The following is a 17469-nucleotide window of genomic DNA, read 5'->3' on the forward strand; positions in this document are numbered from 1 at the left end:
GTGGTAAAGAAGCTGCTCAAATTTGTTTGGAATAAGCTGTTCTCCTATTATTCTTTTATACACAACTCTGTAAAAACATTTTATGTTCTTCAGCCACTATCCCAAAGATTCGACGAAGAATCTTCGAGTTGTGTCGCTTTAGATTCTTTTGAGATTCCACATTGGTTGGAGAGGGGAACGAAACATTCCTTATAAGGGTGTGAAAACTTCTCCTTAACAAACGCGTTTTTAAAACCTCGAGGGGAAACCCGGAAGGGAAAACCTAAAGAGGACAATATCTGTTAGTGGTGGGTTTGGGTTGTTACAAATGGTATCAGAGCCAGACACCGGGTGGTGCGCCGGCGAGGACGTTGGGCTCCTAAAGAGGTGGATTGTGAGATCCCACATCGCTTGGAGAGGGGAACGAAACATTTCTTATAAGGGTGTGGAAACCTCTCCCTAATAGACACGTTTTAAAACCTTGAGGGGAAAACCCAAAAGGGAAAGCCTAAAGAGGACAATATCTGTTAGGGGTGGGTTTGGGCTATTACAAATGGTATTAGAGTCAGACACCGGGCGGTGTGCCAGCGAGGACGCTGGGCTTCCAAGGGGGTGGATTGTGAGATCCCACATCGGTTGGAGAGGGGAACGAAACATTCCTTATAAGGGTATGGAAACCTCTCCCTAATAGACGTGTTTTAGAACCTTAAGGGTAAGCCTAAAGAGGACAATATTTTCTAGCGGTGAGCTTGGACTATTACTGATCCAAATTTTGATAATTCCTGAAATACAACATAGATTGAACTTATGACATTGTGTTTGATACAAATAATGATCGGATAAGACTCGGATCTCTGAGTCTTCTATAATCTGTGTTTCCCATGATTTAAACTTTTCTAGTTTGGAAACCATGCTAAATTTGTTGGAATCGCTTTCCAAGTTCTAACACGTGCTGTATTTCCTGTCACAGAGTTAGTCGATCGGTGACTAAAGGACTTCTTGTACATCTCGGATGCGAGGTAACAACAGCAGGGTCAATTGAGGAGTTCTTACGCGTCGTCTCCCAAGAACACAAGGTGATTTTCATGGATATCTGCACTTCTGGTGTCGATGGTTACGAACTAGCATTTCGCATGCGCGAAAAGTTTATGAAATGCCACGAAAGGCCGTTCATGGTAGTACTCACTGGGAACTCGGACAAAGTAACAAAAGAGAGCTGCCTTAGAGCCGGCATGGACGGGCTAGTACTAAAACCCGTTTCAATTGATAAAATGAGGAGTGTATTGTCGGAACTTATAGAGCGTCGGGTTCTATTCGAGACGTGTTGAAGGAGCAGGGTATAGAGGAAGATATCTAGCAGTCTGTTGTGTTGTGTACATACAAGGCATATCCCAGGTTGCTATCAAAACCTGATCTGCCACTTGCACTACATACCCAAAAGGAACAAGGCACAGATGTGTATAAACATTTTGAGGAGTTCCTTGTAACAAGTTAGATGTCATCCTGTTGCTTTGCTACTTTTTCTTTTTAATAGAGAATGTTTTATATTTTCTTGAGTTCATCTCTCTCTCTCATTCATTTCGGTTTTTTCGTTCGTATCGAGGGTAGAGAAGAAGAATATAATTTCCTTCCCGACCTAGCTAACAAATAAAAACGAGATTCTCTACTCAGGATATAAGTCATCCTAAATTCAGACCAAACTCTACTTTGTTTGAGCTGCTCTCACTCTTATGCATATCCAGAAGATCTTGTCTAGGACTGAGCTGCTCTAACTCTGACGCATATCTAGAAGATCTTGTCTTGGACTGTGCTGCTCTCACTCTTACGCATATCCAAAAGATCTTGTCCAGGACTTGAGCTGCTCTCACTCTTATGCATATCCAAAAGATCTTGTCCTGGACCGGACAAGTACATAGAGATCCTCGTGGGATGGTAAAGTTTAGGTCAGGTAATGGACTATGAGTGAGCATGCAAACAGAACCTACCGTTAACTCAAACTGTTTGACAGTTTGACTGACTGTCCCTTTAATATTCAATTATTGTTGCATAAGTGAAAGTAGTTTTTGGGCTATCTCGGAATTTTCAGAGCTGAAGATCCCTCAAACAGGAACCTACCGTCAACCCAAACCGTATGACTGACTGTCCACTTAATATTCACTTATTGGTGCATAAGCGAAACTAGTTTTCAGGCCATCTCGGAGTTTTCAGAGTTGAAGATCCCTCAAACAGGAACCTACCGTTAACCCAAACCATTTGACTTGACTGTCCCCTTAATATTCAATTATTGGTGCATAAGCGAAACTAGTTTCAGGCCATCTCGAAGCTTTCAGAGCTGAAGATCCCTCAAACAGGAACCTACCGTCAACCCAAACCGTTNAAAGGGAAAGCCTAAAGAGGACAATATCTGTTAGGGGTGGGTTTGGGCTATTACAAATGGTATTAGAGTCAGACACCGGGCGGTGTGCCAGCGAGGACGCTGGGCTTCCAAGGGGGTGGATTGTGAGATCCCACATCGGTTGGAGAGGGGAACGAAACATTCCTTATAAGGGTATGGAAACCTCTCCCTAATAGACGTGTTTTAGAACCTTAAGGGTAAGCCTAAAGAGGACAATATTTTCTAGCGGTGAGCTTGGACTATTACTGATCCAAATTTTGATAATTCCTGAAATACAACATAGATTGAACTTATGACATTGTGTTTGATACAAATAATGATCGGATAAGACTCGGATCTCTGAGTCTTCTATAATCTGTGTTTCCCATGATTTAAACTTTTCTAGTTTGGAAACCATGCTAAATTTGTTGGAATCGCTTTCCAAGTTCTAACACGTGCTGTATTTCCTGTCACAGAGTTAGTCGATCGGTGACTAAAGGACTTCTTGTACATCTCGGATGCGAGGTAACAACAGCAGGGTCAATTGAGGAGTTCTTACGCGTCGTCTCCCAAGAACACAAGGTGATTTTCATGGATATCTGCACTTCTGGTGTCGATGGTTACGAACTAGCATTTCGCATGCGCGAAAAGTTTATGAAATGCCACGAAAGGCCGTTCATGGTAGTACTCACTGGGAACTCGGACAAAGTAACAAAAGAGAGCTGCCTTAGAGCCGGCATGGACGGGCTAGTACTAAAACCCGTTTCAATTGATAAAATGAGGAGTGTATTGTCGGAACTTATAGAGCGTCGGGTTCTATTCGAGACGTGTTGAAGGAGCAGGGTATAGAGGAAGATATCTAGCAGTCTGTTGTGTTGTGTACATACAAGGCATATCCCAGGTTGCTATCAAAACCTGATCTGCCACTTGCACTACATACCCAAAAGGAACAAGGCACAGATGTGTATAAACATTTTGAGGAGTTCCTTGTAACAAGTTAGATGTCATCCTGTTGCTTTGCTACTTTTTCTTTTTAATAGAGAATGTTTTATATTTTCTTGAGTTCATCTCTCTCTCTCATTCATTTCGGTTTTTTCGTTCGTATCGAGGGTAGAGAAGAAGAATATAATTTCCTTCCCGACCTAGCTAACAAATAAAAACGAGATTCTCTACTCAGGATATAAGTCATCCTAAATTCAGACCAAACTCTACTTTGTTTGAGCTGCTCTCACTCTTATGCATATCCAGAAGATCTTGTCTAGGACTGAGCTGCTCTAACTCTGACGCATATCTAGAAGATCTTGTCTTGGACTGTGCTGCTCTCACTCTTACGCATATCCAAAAGATCTTGTCCAGGACTTGAGCTGCTCTCACTCTTATGCATATCCAAAAGATCTTGTCCTGGACCGGACAAGTACATAGAGATCCTCGTGGGATGGTAAAGTTTAGGTCAGGTAATGGACTATGAGTGAGCATGCAAACAGAACCTACCGTTAACTCAAACTGTTTGACAGTTTGACTGACTGTCCCTTTAATATTCAATTATTGTTGCATAAGTGAAAGTAGTTTTTGGGCTATCTCGGAATTTTCAGAGCTGAAGATCCCTCAAACAGGAACCTACCGTCAACCCAAACCGTATGACTGACTGTCCACTTAATATTCACTTATTGGTGCATAAGCGAAACTAGTTTTCAGGCCATCTCGGAGTTTTCAGAGTTGAAGATCCCTCAAACAGGAACCTACCGTTAACCCAAACCATTTGACTTGACTGTCCCCTTAATATTCAATTATTGGTGCATAAGCGAAACTAGTTTCAGGCCATCTCGAAGCTTTCAGAGCTGAAGATCCCTCAAACAGGAACCTACCGTCAACCCAAATCGTTTGACTGACTGTCTCCTTAATATTCAATTATTGGTGCATGAGCGAAACTAGTTTTCAGGCCATCTCGGAGTTTTCAGAGCTGAAGATCCCTCAAACAGGAACCTACCGTTAACCCAAACCGTTTGAATGACTGTCCCCTTAACATTCAATTATTGGTGCAAGCGAAACTAGTTCTCAGGCCATCTCGAAGCTTTCAGAGCCGAAGATCCCTCGATTCACATTAGGGTACATTGAGCTGCTCTCACTCTTATGCATATCCAAAAGATCTTGTTCTAGACTGGACAGGTACATAGAGATCCTCGTGGGATGGTAAAGTTTAGGTCAGGTAATGGACTATGAGGGAGCATGCAAACAGAACCTACCGTTAACTCAAACTGTTTGACTGACTGTCCCTTTAATATTCAATTATTGTTGCATAAGTGAAACTAGTTTTCGGGCTATCTCGGAATTTTCAGAGCCGAAGATCCCTCAAACAGGAACCTACCGTTAACCCAAACCGTTTGACTAACTGTCCCCTTAATATTCAATTATTGTGCACAAGCGAAACTAGTTTTCAGGCCATCTTGAAGCTTTCAGAGCTGAAGATCCCTCAAACAGGAACCTACCGTCAACCCAAACCGTTTGACTGATTGTCCCCTTAATATTCAATTATTGGTGCATAAGCGAAACTAGTTTTCAGGCCATCTCGAAGCTTTCAGAGCTGAAGATCCCTCAAACAGGAACCTACCGTCAACCCAAACCGTTTGACTGACTGTCCCCTTAATATTCAATTATTGGTGCATAACCGAAACTAGTTTTTAGGCCATCTCGGAGTTTTCAGAGTTGAAGATCTCTCAAACAGGAACCTACCGTTAACCCAAACCGTTTGAATGACTGTCCCCTTAATATTCAATTATTGGTGCATAAGCGAAACTTGTTCTCAGGCCATCTCGAAGCTTTCAGAGCCGAAGATCCTTCAATTCACATTAGGGTATCTCGAAGCTTTCAGAGCCGAAAATCCCTCGATTCACATTAGGGTATACGCCTATTAAAGAGACATATCTAGCATTTATATTTATTCATTTATTTATTATTATCTTTTTTTCTTTGGATAAAAGGATTCGTTAGGATTTTGTTGGTTCAATAACCGGTTCGGTTTATCCTTTCAGTTCCGTTTATTCTTCCTCAGCTGCAACCATTCATGTCGTCTTCCAACCGTTAGATTTTTTTTTTTCTGCGACTGATAAACCCTAGTAATTAGAAGAAGAAGAAGAAGATCTTGTGTGGATTCCATTTCCATATCCAGATATTTTGGTGGGGTGTCTTTGTAGGGACGAACCATATTCGAAACCATGGCCCCACCCTCATAAACCCTATTCCCATTTCATATCTCCTATGCGCCTTCTATCATCTCTTCTATCCTCAACGAATCCTCTTCCTCACCATTTCACTTCTCCTCTCAGAAACGCCTTTTCCTTTCAATTCCGTAATTTCCCACGTCTTTTTTCAATGGATTCTTCCGAGCGATCGCTCAGAAATGCCCTTTCTCTAAAGCAATTGGCTGTTGAAGCTCAAGGCGATGCTGTTCGGGCCCTCAAGGCTGCCGGTGCTGCCAAGGCTGAGATTGATGCCGCTATTGAAGCTTTGAATGGATTGAAGATTGAGAAGGCTTCAATTGAGAAGCAGTTACAGGCGGTTGTTAGTGGGGCTGGCGGCGGCGATGGCGCCTTGAACAGGGAGTCGTTCCGGCAAGCTGTGGGTAACACTCTTGAGAGGCGTTTGTTTTACATTCCGTCCTTCAAGATTTACCGTGGGGTTGCTGGATTGTACGATTATGGCCCTCCCGGTTGCGCAGTCAAGTCCAATGTTCTTGCCTTTTGGCGTCAGGTTTGCTAATTGAATTATCTTTTTCTTTGAGTTTCTCGATTCAGAATTGTTCCCAAGTTTTGTTGCCACTGAGATTCGAAAGTGGATTCGTCATCTCTTACTGTATACATGAAAATCTGTTCAATTCAATTATGGTCTCTCTTTTTGTACTCTTTGGCAGCATTTTGTTCTTGAGGAAAATATGTTGGAAGTTGATTGCCCTTGCGTTACACCAGAAGTAGTCCTGAAAGCGTCTGGTCACGTGGATAAGTTCACGGATCTTATGGTCAAGGATGAGAAAACTGGGACCTGCTACAGGGCAGATCACTTGCTTAAGGATTTCTGTAATGAAAAACTTCAGAAAGATCTTAGCATATCCTCTGAGAAAGCAGCGGAATTAAAGCATATTCTCGCCGTCTTGGACGATCTTTCTGCTGATGAACTGGGTGCTAAAATTAAGGAATATGGTATTACAGCTCCAGATACTAAGAATCCACTATCCGATCCTTACCCATTTAACTTAATGTTTCAAACCTCAATTGGCCCATCTGGCTTGCTCCCTGGGTGAGTATTCGATGCGCTTTCATTTTGATTTACTTCATTTTCGAATCAGTATATTGTAACAATTTTCTATTCAACTTGTGACTTTTTGCCATTTAGTTCTCATATTTTACACAGGAGAAAATGGTTGACTCTCGGTCAATGCTAATTTAGATGTGTAAATATGTAAATGCTGCAGATACATGCGCCCTGAAACAGCTCAAGGCATATTCGTCAATTTCAAAGATTTGTATTATTACAATGGAAACAAACTACCCTTTGCTGCAGCACAAATTGGGCAGGCTTTTAGAAATGAGGTTATATACTATTTTTCTTAAATTGCAAGATGGTTAGCCACTTGTTTTTGAGCTTCTTAATTATGTTTATAAGCTATGGATGAGACAGTAGTGTTACAAGAATGACCCGTGTTTCACTTTGTACATTACCATGCCTCCTATTTAGCGGTTCTTGCAATTGTTGCTTTCAAATGTGTGAGATTGCATATCGGTTGGAGGGGAGAACAAAACATTCCTTATAAGGGTGTGAAAACCTCTCCTTAGAAGACGCGTTTTAAAACCGTGAGGTCGATGGTCAAAGCGGACAACATCTGCTAGCGGTGGGCTTGGGCTGTTACAATTGGTATCAGAACCAGTCACCGGGAGGTGTGCTAACAAGGGCGCTGGGCCCCAATGAGTGTGGATTGTGAGATCCCACATCGGTTGGAGAGGGGAACGAAACATTCCTTATAAGGGTGTGAAAACCTCTCCTTAGAAGACGTGTTTTAAAACCGTGAAGTCGAGGGTCAAAGCGGACAATATCTGCTAGCGGTGGGCTTGTGACAAAATGGTTCTTCTTGCTGGCCCTTGTCCTAGGTTTACCTGTGTTATAGCCTTTGGTGTGTAAGTTCAATTCCCAGCCCATTTGTCTTACTACAGATATCTCCTCGACAAGGGCTGCTTAGAGTTCGTGAATTCACACTAGCAGAGATTGAGCACTTTGTTGATCCAGAAGACAAATCTCATCCAAAATTTGCTGATGTTGCCAATTTGGAGTTTTTAATGTTTCCAAGAGAAGACCAAATGTCTGGTAATTCTGCAAGGAAAATTCCATTGGGTGAAGCTGTTTCTAAGGTTTGTGTATTGATTTTCTCTGCCTCCTTTATTTCACCACCATGTCTCCTGTACCTTTTTACTAAGCTGATTTCTTATATCATGATGCAGGGAACTGTAAATAATGAAACTCTTGGCTACTTCATTGGGAGAGTATATCTTTTCCTAACTCGCCTTGGCATAGACAAAAACCGTTTGCGTTTTCGTCAGCACCTTGCAAATGAAATGGCTCATTATGCAGCTGACTGTTGGGACGCCGAGATTGAATGTTCTTATGGTTGGATTGAATGTGTTGGTATTGCTGATAGATCTGCATATGATTTACATGCTCACACGGTACGAACTCAGCCGAAACCTTATGTTTTCCAAATAATTGTAATTCAATACGGTGTCTTTAATTTTATGGCAGAAATTCCATTACTAGTTTAGTTTTCATTGAGCTCATTTAAACTGTCTTATTGTTCGATAGGATTTGTAAGATAGAAGTGTCTTTTAACAGTTCTACCATTAAGATAGTGTCTATAATTTCAAGTTGCATGTAAAATAGACTCATATTTGTTCCTTTTCCTCTCCTTTTAATAGGAAAAAAGTGGTGTTCCACTTGTAGCACATGAGAAATTTGCTGAACCAAGAGAAGTTGAGGTACTGCTCATTCTTATAGAGATCTGCAACTACCTTCATGACAAAGTTTGTTCAATGCTTCACTCATGAAATTAAATTACAGAAATTGGTCATTGCTCCTGTTAAGAAAGAACTTGGCCTCGCTTTCAAGGGAAGTCAAAAGAACGTGGTCGAAGCTTTGGAGGTAAATTATGGAATTTTTTCTGCTGGGTATTTACAGCATCTGTAAATTTTTCGAAAACCCGACGCATTGCAATATGTTTTAGGCAATGAAGGAGAAAGAAGCCTTAGAGATGAAGGCAACTCTAGAATCCAATGGAGAGGTGGAGTTCTATGTCTGCACTCTGGCGAAAAACGTGTTGATCAAGAAGAGTATGGTTGCAATTTCCAAGGAGAAAAAGAAGGAGCATCAGAGGGTTTTCACACCATCTGTGATTGAGCCCTCTTTTGGTATTGGTCGGATTATCTATTGCCTCTTTGAACACTCTTACTACATGCGACCAAGCAAAGCAGGAGATGAACATTTAAATGTATTTAGATTTCCACCTCTAGTGGCACCTATCAAGTGCACAGTTTTCCCACTTGTTCAGAATCAACAGTACGAACAGGTTGCTAAAGTTATTTCAAAGTCATTAACTGTTGCTGGTATTTCCCATAAAATTGACATCACAGGTACTTGAACGAACTTTCATCTTCGTTTTGTTGTTCATCTTTGTGTGTGTGTTTGTAACTTCTCTGTTTGGTTTAAAATCATGATCTTTATCTGACTTCTCTTCTTCTACATTGAAGTGATTATATGTTCTTCGTTAAAAAATGTTAACAGGTACATCGATAGGAAAACGATATGCACGAACCGATGAGCTTGGCGTTCCTTTTGCAATCACTGTCGATTCAGCATCTTCGGTGACAATTCGAGAGAGGGATAGCAAGGACCAGATTCGTGTGGGCGTGGAAGAGGCAGCATCGGTCGTGAAAGATGTAACGGATGGTTTTAGAACATGGGAAGATGTATGGTCTACATTCCCACATCACGTCTCTGCATCTGCAGAAGATTGAGTTTAACTTTTAGCAGGTTCTCCAGTCTGAGTTATTTTTAGTGTGCATTTGAAAGGAAACAGCATTGGATACATTTTGTAGTTGATTTCAAGATCCTTCTCTTTTGTCTATAAAAGTAATTACTATGGATAATACTTGGAAGGTTGTTTTTCTCCAAAAAGAAGAAATTTTAGTGTCACCATTGGGCATGGTATGCATATATGACTTGCCAAGGATCACGAGTTGACGAACTTTCATATGCCTGGTTGGATGGGTGTTCGAGAAGTTTTAATTACAAATATGGCCCATGGATCGGTTCTTAATAAAGCGCATCTTAGAACTTCTCCATGGTGAGGCTCAATAGTTTTCGGTTGGTATGATACTTGCCTGAAATAGTTTAGTAAGGCATTATTATGCCCCGAAAGTATCTACGAACAACAAGTATGAACGAGTGAAGAGTAAGTATAAATGAGTGAAGTTTGATTAAGGATGAAATCACCTAAACTAAGGATCGATAAAGCCACAAAGACTAGCAAAAGTAGAGCCACAAAGACTAGCAAAAGTAGAACGAGATTAGAATTTTATTTCAAATCGATCATGATTGAACGATCACACGTATCTAATGCTCAAAATGCATATTAATGTAATATTCAAGAGATAATAATAATTTATAAAATATTTAAATAGATTATGGCATATTAAATATAAAATTAAAAATTCAAACATATTAAAGATATAATATTTTATTGAGGCAGGGGCAAAGTGGTAAATTTGAGAAAGTTTAGGCCAACGGCCGGCTCGTTTCAGACAATTGTGTAAATTTTAGAGAAGTTGGACATGGGCGAAAATTTGGTGTATAGAAGAAGGCTGAATCCAAATCTCAAGCAAAATCAACAAAATGTTGCTATAATCTAATCGAATTCCATTCCGGATGCTAATTTCCTTGCGATTGATTCATGACATTGGCATCTTCGTAGTATCCGATCCACACCAATTCCTAAAACATCAGAAGGGGCAGCCATGGGAGTACATTCAGCTTCCTCCATTGACGGAGGAGGAGGAGGAGGAGGAGGTTACCGAGATGCCGAATCTCTGTTCCGAACGAAAACCATTTCTGAAATTCGGGAGGTGGAATCCTCCACCCGTGCGCAGATCCAGTCCAAGCAAGAGGAGCTACGGCAACTCGTCGGTAACCGTTACCGAGATCTGATCGACTCCGCCGACTCCATTGTTCTCATGAAGTCGACTTCCCATTCAATTTCATCTAATCTCTCTTCCATTCACCTTTCTATCCGTTCACTTTCATCTTCGGACTCGCACACGCATCTTCCTTCTAATAATCATGTTCGTGTTACCCTTTACGCCATTGCTTGTCGGGTTAAGTATCTTGTCGATACTCCTGAGAATATTTGGGGTTGCCTCGATGAGTCCATGTTTCTCGAAGCCGCTGTTCGTCATCTTCGAGCGAAGCATGTGCAGCAAGCTTTGACGACCCACAATGCCGATTCGGACCGTAAGTTTCTCTCCAATTTTCCTCTGCTTCAGCACCATTGGCAGATTGTGGAGAGCTTCAAATCTCAGATTTCGCAGCGTAGCCGTGAAAGACTGCTCGATCGTGGACTTTGGGTTGGAGCTTATGCGGATGCTTTGGCTGCTGTCGCCGTTATTGATGAGCTTGAGCCGAAGCAAATACTCAGTTTGTTTCTCGATTCGAGGAAGTCTTGGATTTCTCAAAAATTAGGTACGTGCGGGAGCAATGCAACTTGCTCTATTGTTGTATCCGTGTTCTGCGAGGTTTTAGCTATAATTCAGGTTAGTATAGGACAGGTCGGTGAGTTATTTTTGCAAGTTCTGAATGATATGCCATTGTTTTACAAAGTTATATTGAGTTCTCCACCTGCATCACAATTGTTTGGTGGAATTCCCAATCCGGATGAGGAAGTTAGGCTCTGGAAGTTATTTAGGGATACGTTAGAGTCAGTCATGGTCATGCTTGAGAAAGATTACATTTCCAAGACCACGTCGAGTTGGCTAAGAGAATGTGGAAGAGAGATCGTTAGCCAGATCAATGGATGGTTTTTGATCGATGCCATTGGAAGTGGCCAGGACCTTGCTTCTGCTGAGAAATTAATTAGAGAGACAATGGAAAGTAAGGAAGTCTTGGAAGGAAGTTTGGATTGGTTGAGAAGTGTTTTTGGATCTGAAATCGAGTTGCCGTGGAGTAGAATGAGGGAACTTGTTTTGGAAGATGACTCAGACCTCTGGGATGACATATTTGAAAATGCATTTGCTTGCAGGATGAGAACTATTATTGACTCAAGGTTCATGGAGATGATTAACGTAGTTAATATTTCTGAATCGGTTCATCTACCTGAGGATGTTTCAAGTAATAATGGGTACATGAATAGACCCTCTACAGGTGGTGGGGTTTGGTTTATAGAATTTAATGCTAAGAAAGCCTGTCCAACTCTGGGAGCAAAAGCATCTGTAGAGGAGAGTGATTTTAGTAATTGTATCAATGCTTATTTTGGTCCAGAAGTCAGTCGAATCAGAGATGCATTTGAAAACTGTTGTCAGAATGTGCTTAAGGATCTTCTATGTTTCATAGAATCTCCGAAGGCATCAATAAGGTTAAAAGACATAGCACCTTATTTACAGAATAAGTGTCATGAAAGCATGTCAACCATATTGTTGGAACTAGAAAAAGAGATTGATAATCTATGTAGTAATATGGAAAATAGTAGGGCTGCTAGTCAGCCTGTTAGCCTTGCTCCACTTGTTGAGAGATCAATTTTCATTGGTCGGCTCCTATTTGCATTTCAAAATCACTTGAAGCATGTTCGTGTCATCCTTGGTTCACCAAGATCTTGGGTAAATGACTCATCATCCTCTGTGTTTGATAAGCATTCTTTATTACTGCGACAATCCAAAAGTCTTCCCAATTCTCCTCTACATGTTAATTCCCCTGGAAGACAGATGTCAAATGATTCTAGAAGGCAAACATCACTAGCCACAGCTGCGTTGCTTAGAACTAAAGAAAGTGCAAACCCAAAACTTGAAGAACTGAATAGGATTACTCATGATCTTTCTGTGAGGTCTCATAGCTTGTGGATGTCATGGTTATGTAATGAGCTTTCTGCCATTTTCTCTAGAGATCTTGTCCAGGATGATGCCCTACTTTCAGCAACTCCCTTGAGGGTAAGTGGTATTTTCTCTGTATTATTTTTATTATTTTCATTTTTTGATTCTTTGTCTAACCCTGCATACTACATATGCAATGGGACCTGCAATGACTGTTTTCCTCAAAGCTAAAACACTTACAGTAAATCCCATTGTTACTATTTGGCGTTTTAACTATGAAATTGATAAAAAAAAAATTGAGCAAGGTAAATATTTTCCATGTTTCACGCTGAAACTTTATTCATATTCACCTTTAGTAGCTTTGATTTCTTTTCGTGAGACTAGCTTAATTGCTTTTTGATAGGCTTTTATGTTTTTCTTGATTATTGATAATTGCTGCCTGATTGTTGTTGGTAAGTGACCTGTGATGTTCTTCCACCTACTTCGATTATGTGAATTTAAATACTAAATATTGCATGTTGAAACACTTATAATCCAGTTTCATTGTTGATGAATGAAAAAAGGTTGAGGGAATCCTGGCCATTTAATGAAAATACATGGAGGCTAAGGTTTCAAGTTAAAACAAGGTAAAAGGAAGAGTAGTGGTTTCAAGTGCTTGATCTTATTCCTAAATTAGGATTAATTTTTTTTGTGGTCCCTTGCTTTTATGGGTACAATCACCCCAAGTCAAGAACCCAAGGAAAAGACTTCGTGTACCCTCTCTCCTCTACTTCCAACTTCACTGCAACTGCAAAAGAAGTGGGAAGATCTAAACCACCATTTCATCCATTCCTTAAAAAGAAAATGAAAGAAAAAAAAGAAAAAAAAACCCACATTTGTTCTTATTGAAAATGCATGGAGCATATATCTTTTGTTTTTCCTCTTTTGGAAAAAGGCCATACAATCTTTTAAATTAGAAGTCAGAGAACATGACCTAACTTGACCCTAGGCCCTAAACCTAACTTGACATTGTTGTTGAAATCATATCCTTTTCTAGTTTTGTGTAGTATTCTGATGCATAGCTTAGGTTTTTCCTACCCGTTTACTGGTATTCTTATCAAAGTATTGCAGCGTTTTTTGTTTTCCTTTAGTTCTATTTTTGCTGATTCCGTTGTTTATAATTTACACATATATGGTAATAGTTTTTTGTAATTGGCAGGGCTGGGAAGAGACAGTAATCAAGCAAGAACAAACTGCTGAAGGTCAACCAGATATGAAAATTGCTCTTCCATCAATGCCTTCTCTTTATATAATTTCCTTTCTGTTCCGTGCATGTGAAGAAATTCACAGAATTGGAGGCCATGTTCTTCAGAAGATAGTTATTCGAAAATTTGCAACAACCCTACTGGAAAAGGTATTTTGTTTGATTGGAAATTATAACTTCTGTTGCAAAAAGAATCTTGGAATTTTCATTTTTAATAGTAAGCAGATCTTCATTTAGATAAATGGAAGAACAAAAAAGAGGGTGGTAATGCAGACCCAAAACAAAAGACTAGTTGTTAAGAATAAAAAACAACAGAAAATGATGGAAACGCTTTATAGATATTATTCAAAGGGGACGTGTGAAGTGAGCAGCATCGCGTTCCTCCTCCCATGATCCCTCTTCATCCTTGAAGGTTGGCCTATTTCGTTTCTCTTTATAACTAGATGTTTCAAACGATAACTAAGAATGATGCTTGTCAGAGAAGCTCGCCTCGATTTTGAAGGGGGATTATAAAGTACCTTCTCAATCATGTTCTGACAACTTTGATTAGAGCCATACCGACACAAACTATCTAAAAGATTCTCAAAATATCTTCCACAACCTTAGTAGTGAAGAGATATCTCTATGAAACTGATCCATGCCTCTTTCCAACAAACATTCTTTTCGTGACATGTACCTTGAGGTTTTGAAATCAAAGATGAAGATCCCTGAACAAAATCCACAGTATTAATCCTCCTCAACTAACCAGCCCAGAAAGACTTATGCTTGCAACAATCTTATGCCACAATTAGTGAATAAAGAAAATATCTTAATTAGCCCAAGCATTCATTTGTTAATTTTGTTATCAGTTTATTTATTTGAAGTGCATGAAAACATATTCCTTCCTCCCACATATGCTGTATTTACAATACCTTAATATAAAAGTTTACTAATGTTCAATTTGGTATTTGAATATCAATGAGAACACTGCTCCACTTGTATCTATTTATTGATGAAATTGGTTGCTATCATTTGCTGGAGACAACGAACAGATGGGGGAAAAAGTGGAAAATATAGAATAAGCAAGTACACAATATACCTGCGTGAAAACTTTTTTTCTCTGTCCATTTGTCATGAAAATAGCTTTGGCTTCTGCTATACATCTAAACAAAATTCTGTTTTCACTTGTGTTTGGCTTACATAACTCATAAAATCTTTGTTTCGTGGTCCTTGACTGAAAGTTATATTATTTCAGCTTATATATTATAGTTCCTTGCAGGTTATAGGTATCTATGGGGACTTCATTTCATCTATGGAAGTTGGCGGGCCTCAATTGTCAGAAAAAGGTGTACTGCAGGTTCTGTTAGATATTAGGTTCACTGCTGATATTTTATGTGGGGCTCATTCTAATATGAGTGAAGAGTTGTCGAAAAACCCGAGGGCAAAGTATGCCCTCAGAAGGAAGCAGAATATAAGTGAGGAAAAATCAGTCATTGGAGACCGTGTGAATGCATTAACAGATCATCTTTCAAAAAGGATTGATCCAATTGACTGGCAAACGTAAGTTTAGTTTTTATTCCCTAATTTAGTCGTCGGAAGCTTGCAAATAGTTACAAATTATAATTTAGAGTTGATCAAGTCATTTTACTTCTCTGAAAAGCAGAGTAGCTAACAAGGAGGTTACGTACTAGCCTGTCTTTAGGAAAATAATAATAATCAGCTGCAAATCATAGTTTTTTATATTTTCATCATTTGATTGCTTGAAAGAGTGAAATCTTCTGAGTTTCCAATGTACAACTAATTCATCCAAGAAAAGAAAAGAAACCAAGAACCCATTACTTATGTTATCAATTTTGGTATTAAATAGTTCCATCAATGAAATACATGTTAAAGAATGAAGAAACTTCACAGCATCTTCTTCACTTCTTCAATTAAGATTGCTGAGATCCACCTTCCTCACCGGAGTGCCTATACTTTTCCATTTCTTTCCGCCCTTCTCTTCTCCTGATTTTTCCTTCTAAGCCTTCCTTTTCTTCACATCCTTTCCTCTCAACAAGCCTCACTCACAATGATTTTCTTTATTCTTCTTCTTTGTTTTTCCTGCTTTTTTCCTCCTCATTCTCTTTCTTTTGCCTTTTATTTTTATTTTTATTTTTTGCATTTTACACTTCCATCATGATATTCCACATTATTGCTTTCTTATTTTATACTGCATCTTTCTCATCTTTCTCTTCTTAGTCCACACTATATTACAAACTCCACACCATTATGCTGGATAAACATCTCAAGTACATTGATTTTTCATCTTTCTCTTCTTAGTCCACACTATATTACAAACTCCACACCATTATGCTGGATAAACATCTCAATTACATTGATTTTGATGAACTTTCAATAGAAGTTCGACAATTATACGGGATGAACATCTCAATTACATTGATTTTGTTGGAACATACACATTTTCTTTGATTACTACCTACGTAGAAGTCGCGTATTTGAACATTCAAGTGAACTTAATAAGGACTCTTGATGTCTCTTGGGTCTAGGCCCTTTGGTAGGTGCGGGTACTCTCAGATTAGTAGGGGTGGCCCTTCGATTACTAGTATAGAAAACAAATCTATATATATTCAACCGTTCAACATAGTTAGTTTGTGAGCGGGATGTGTTTTCCTTTTTTAGTAGCAGAGGGAATAGTGGAATGATTCTGGGAGAGATACAACCCTCTCTAATTGGCGGATAGCTTCTATGGTATTTTATCACCTATTGTTTCTGCTTTTACATCAATAATATACATATGATACATATCAAATTCTCCTGCTTCTTTCCAACCAAATATGCTAAAAAGTGGATTGTGTCGCATACTTTGTGCCATGGGGTGTTTTCCTACATAGAATCTCTGCATCCGTTTATGTAGAAACCAGATAAGAATAAAAGAGAAAAAGACGTGTGGCTAGTAAAAATTTAATTCTCATGTATGGGTGGGTATATTCTCTCTGTAGGCATGTTCATTGGCCATATCTGTTTGGATGCCGTTCTTTTTCGGTATGCTGTTCTTTTGCTTTACATTTATAAGATGCATATACTAGTGATATCTCTAGCAACTTCTTGGGATAAGATGAATAACAGCTCCTGCAATTCATTTCAGGTATGAGCCATATCTCTGGGAAAATGAAAGACAGACATATCTTCGACATGCTGTCCTTTTTGGATTGTTTGTGCAGCTAAATAGGATTTACACAGATACTGTTCAGAAATTGCCAAGTAATTCAGAGTCCAATATCATGAGGTGCCTTACAGTTCCTCGTTTTAAATATCTTCCCATCAGGTAATTCTTCTTTGCCCTCTTATCACAAGTCCTACAATTACATTTCCAGCTGAAGAACCGTTAAAAACATGTTGGGGCATGATTATAATTTTATGAATTTGTTTGTGACAAATATGTTTCAAAGAATTTTTTCTGGTATTCCTTCCTTAAGNGTGGAATGATTCTGGGAGAGATACAACCCTCTCTAATTGGCCGATAGCTTCTATGGTATTTTATCACCTATTGTTTCTGCTTTACATCAATAATATACATATGATACATATCAAATTCTCCTGCTTCTTTCCAACCAAATATGCTAAAAAGTGGATTGTGTCGCATACTTTGTGTCATGGGGTGTTTTCCTACATAGAATCTCTGCATCCGTTTATGTAGAATCCAGGTAAGAATAAAAGAGAAAAAGACGTGTGGCTAGTAACAATTTAATTCTCATGTATGGGTGGGTATATTCTCTCTGTAG

General features: G+C 39.4%; 2 protein-coding genes across 3 annotated transcripts; both read left to right on the forward strand.

Annotated features, from left to right (window-relative positions):
* The first annotated feature begins 5453 nt into the window (after positions 1-5453).
* On the forward strand, positions 5454-9602 carry LOC111785663 (glycine--tRNA ligase, mitochondrial 1-like). The gene is made up of 9 exons (XM_023666044.1): positions 5454-6100; positions 6261-6643; positions 6819-6936; positions 7555-7749; positions 7840-8064; positions 8311-8370; positions 8453-8533; positions 8616-9021; positions 9173-9602. The coding sequence occupies exons 1-9, from the start codon at positions 5609-5611 to the stop codon at positions 9403-9405; spliced, it is 2193 nt and encodes a 730-aa protein (XP_023521812.1). The 5' UTR covers positions 5454-5608; the 3' UTR covers positions 9406-9602.
* Positions 9603-10180: 578 nt separating this feature from the next.
* LOC111785662 (conserved oligomeric Golgi complex subunit 1-like) lies at positions 10181-17137 on the forward strand. 2 transcript variants are annotated; one of them, XM_023666043.1, is made up of 5 exons: positions 10793-10897; positions 10975-12582; positions 13664-13858; positions 14967-15247; positions 16833-17135. In XM_023666043.1, exons 1-5 carry the CDS (start codon positions 10883-10885, stop codon positions 17014-17016), a joined length of 2283 nt encoding a protein of 760 aa, XP_023521811.1. In that variant the 5' UTR covers positions 10793-10882; the 3' UTR covers positions 17017-17135. The 2 variants fall into 2 exon arrangements, with proteins under 2 accessions (XP_023521810.1, XP_023521811.1); XM_023666042.1 differs by having other exon boundaries at positions 10181-12582; positions 16833-17137.
* Positions 17138-17469: the final 332 nt, after the last annotated feature.

This window comes from Cucurbita pepo, unplaced genomic scaffold (assembly GCF_002806865.2).
Source record: "Cucurbita pepo subsp. pepo cultivar mu-cu-16 unplaced genomic scaffold, ASM280686v2 Cp4.1_scaffold000628, whole genome shotgun sequence".
Classification (NCBI taxonomy): Eukaryota; Viridiplantae; Streptophyta; class Magnoliopsida; order Cucurbitales; family Cucurbitaceae; genus Cucurbita; species Cucurbita pepo.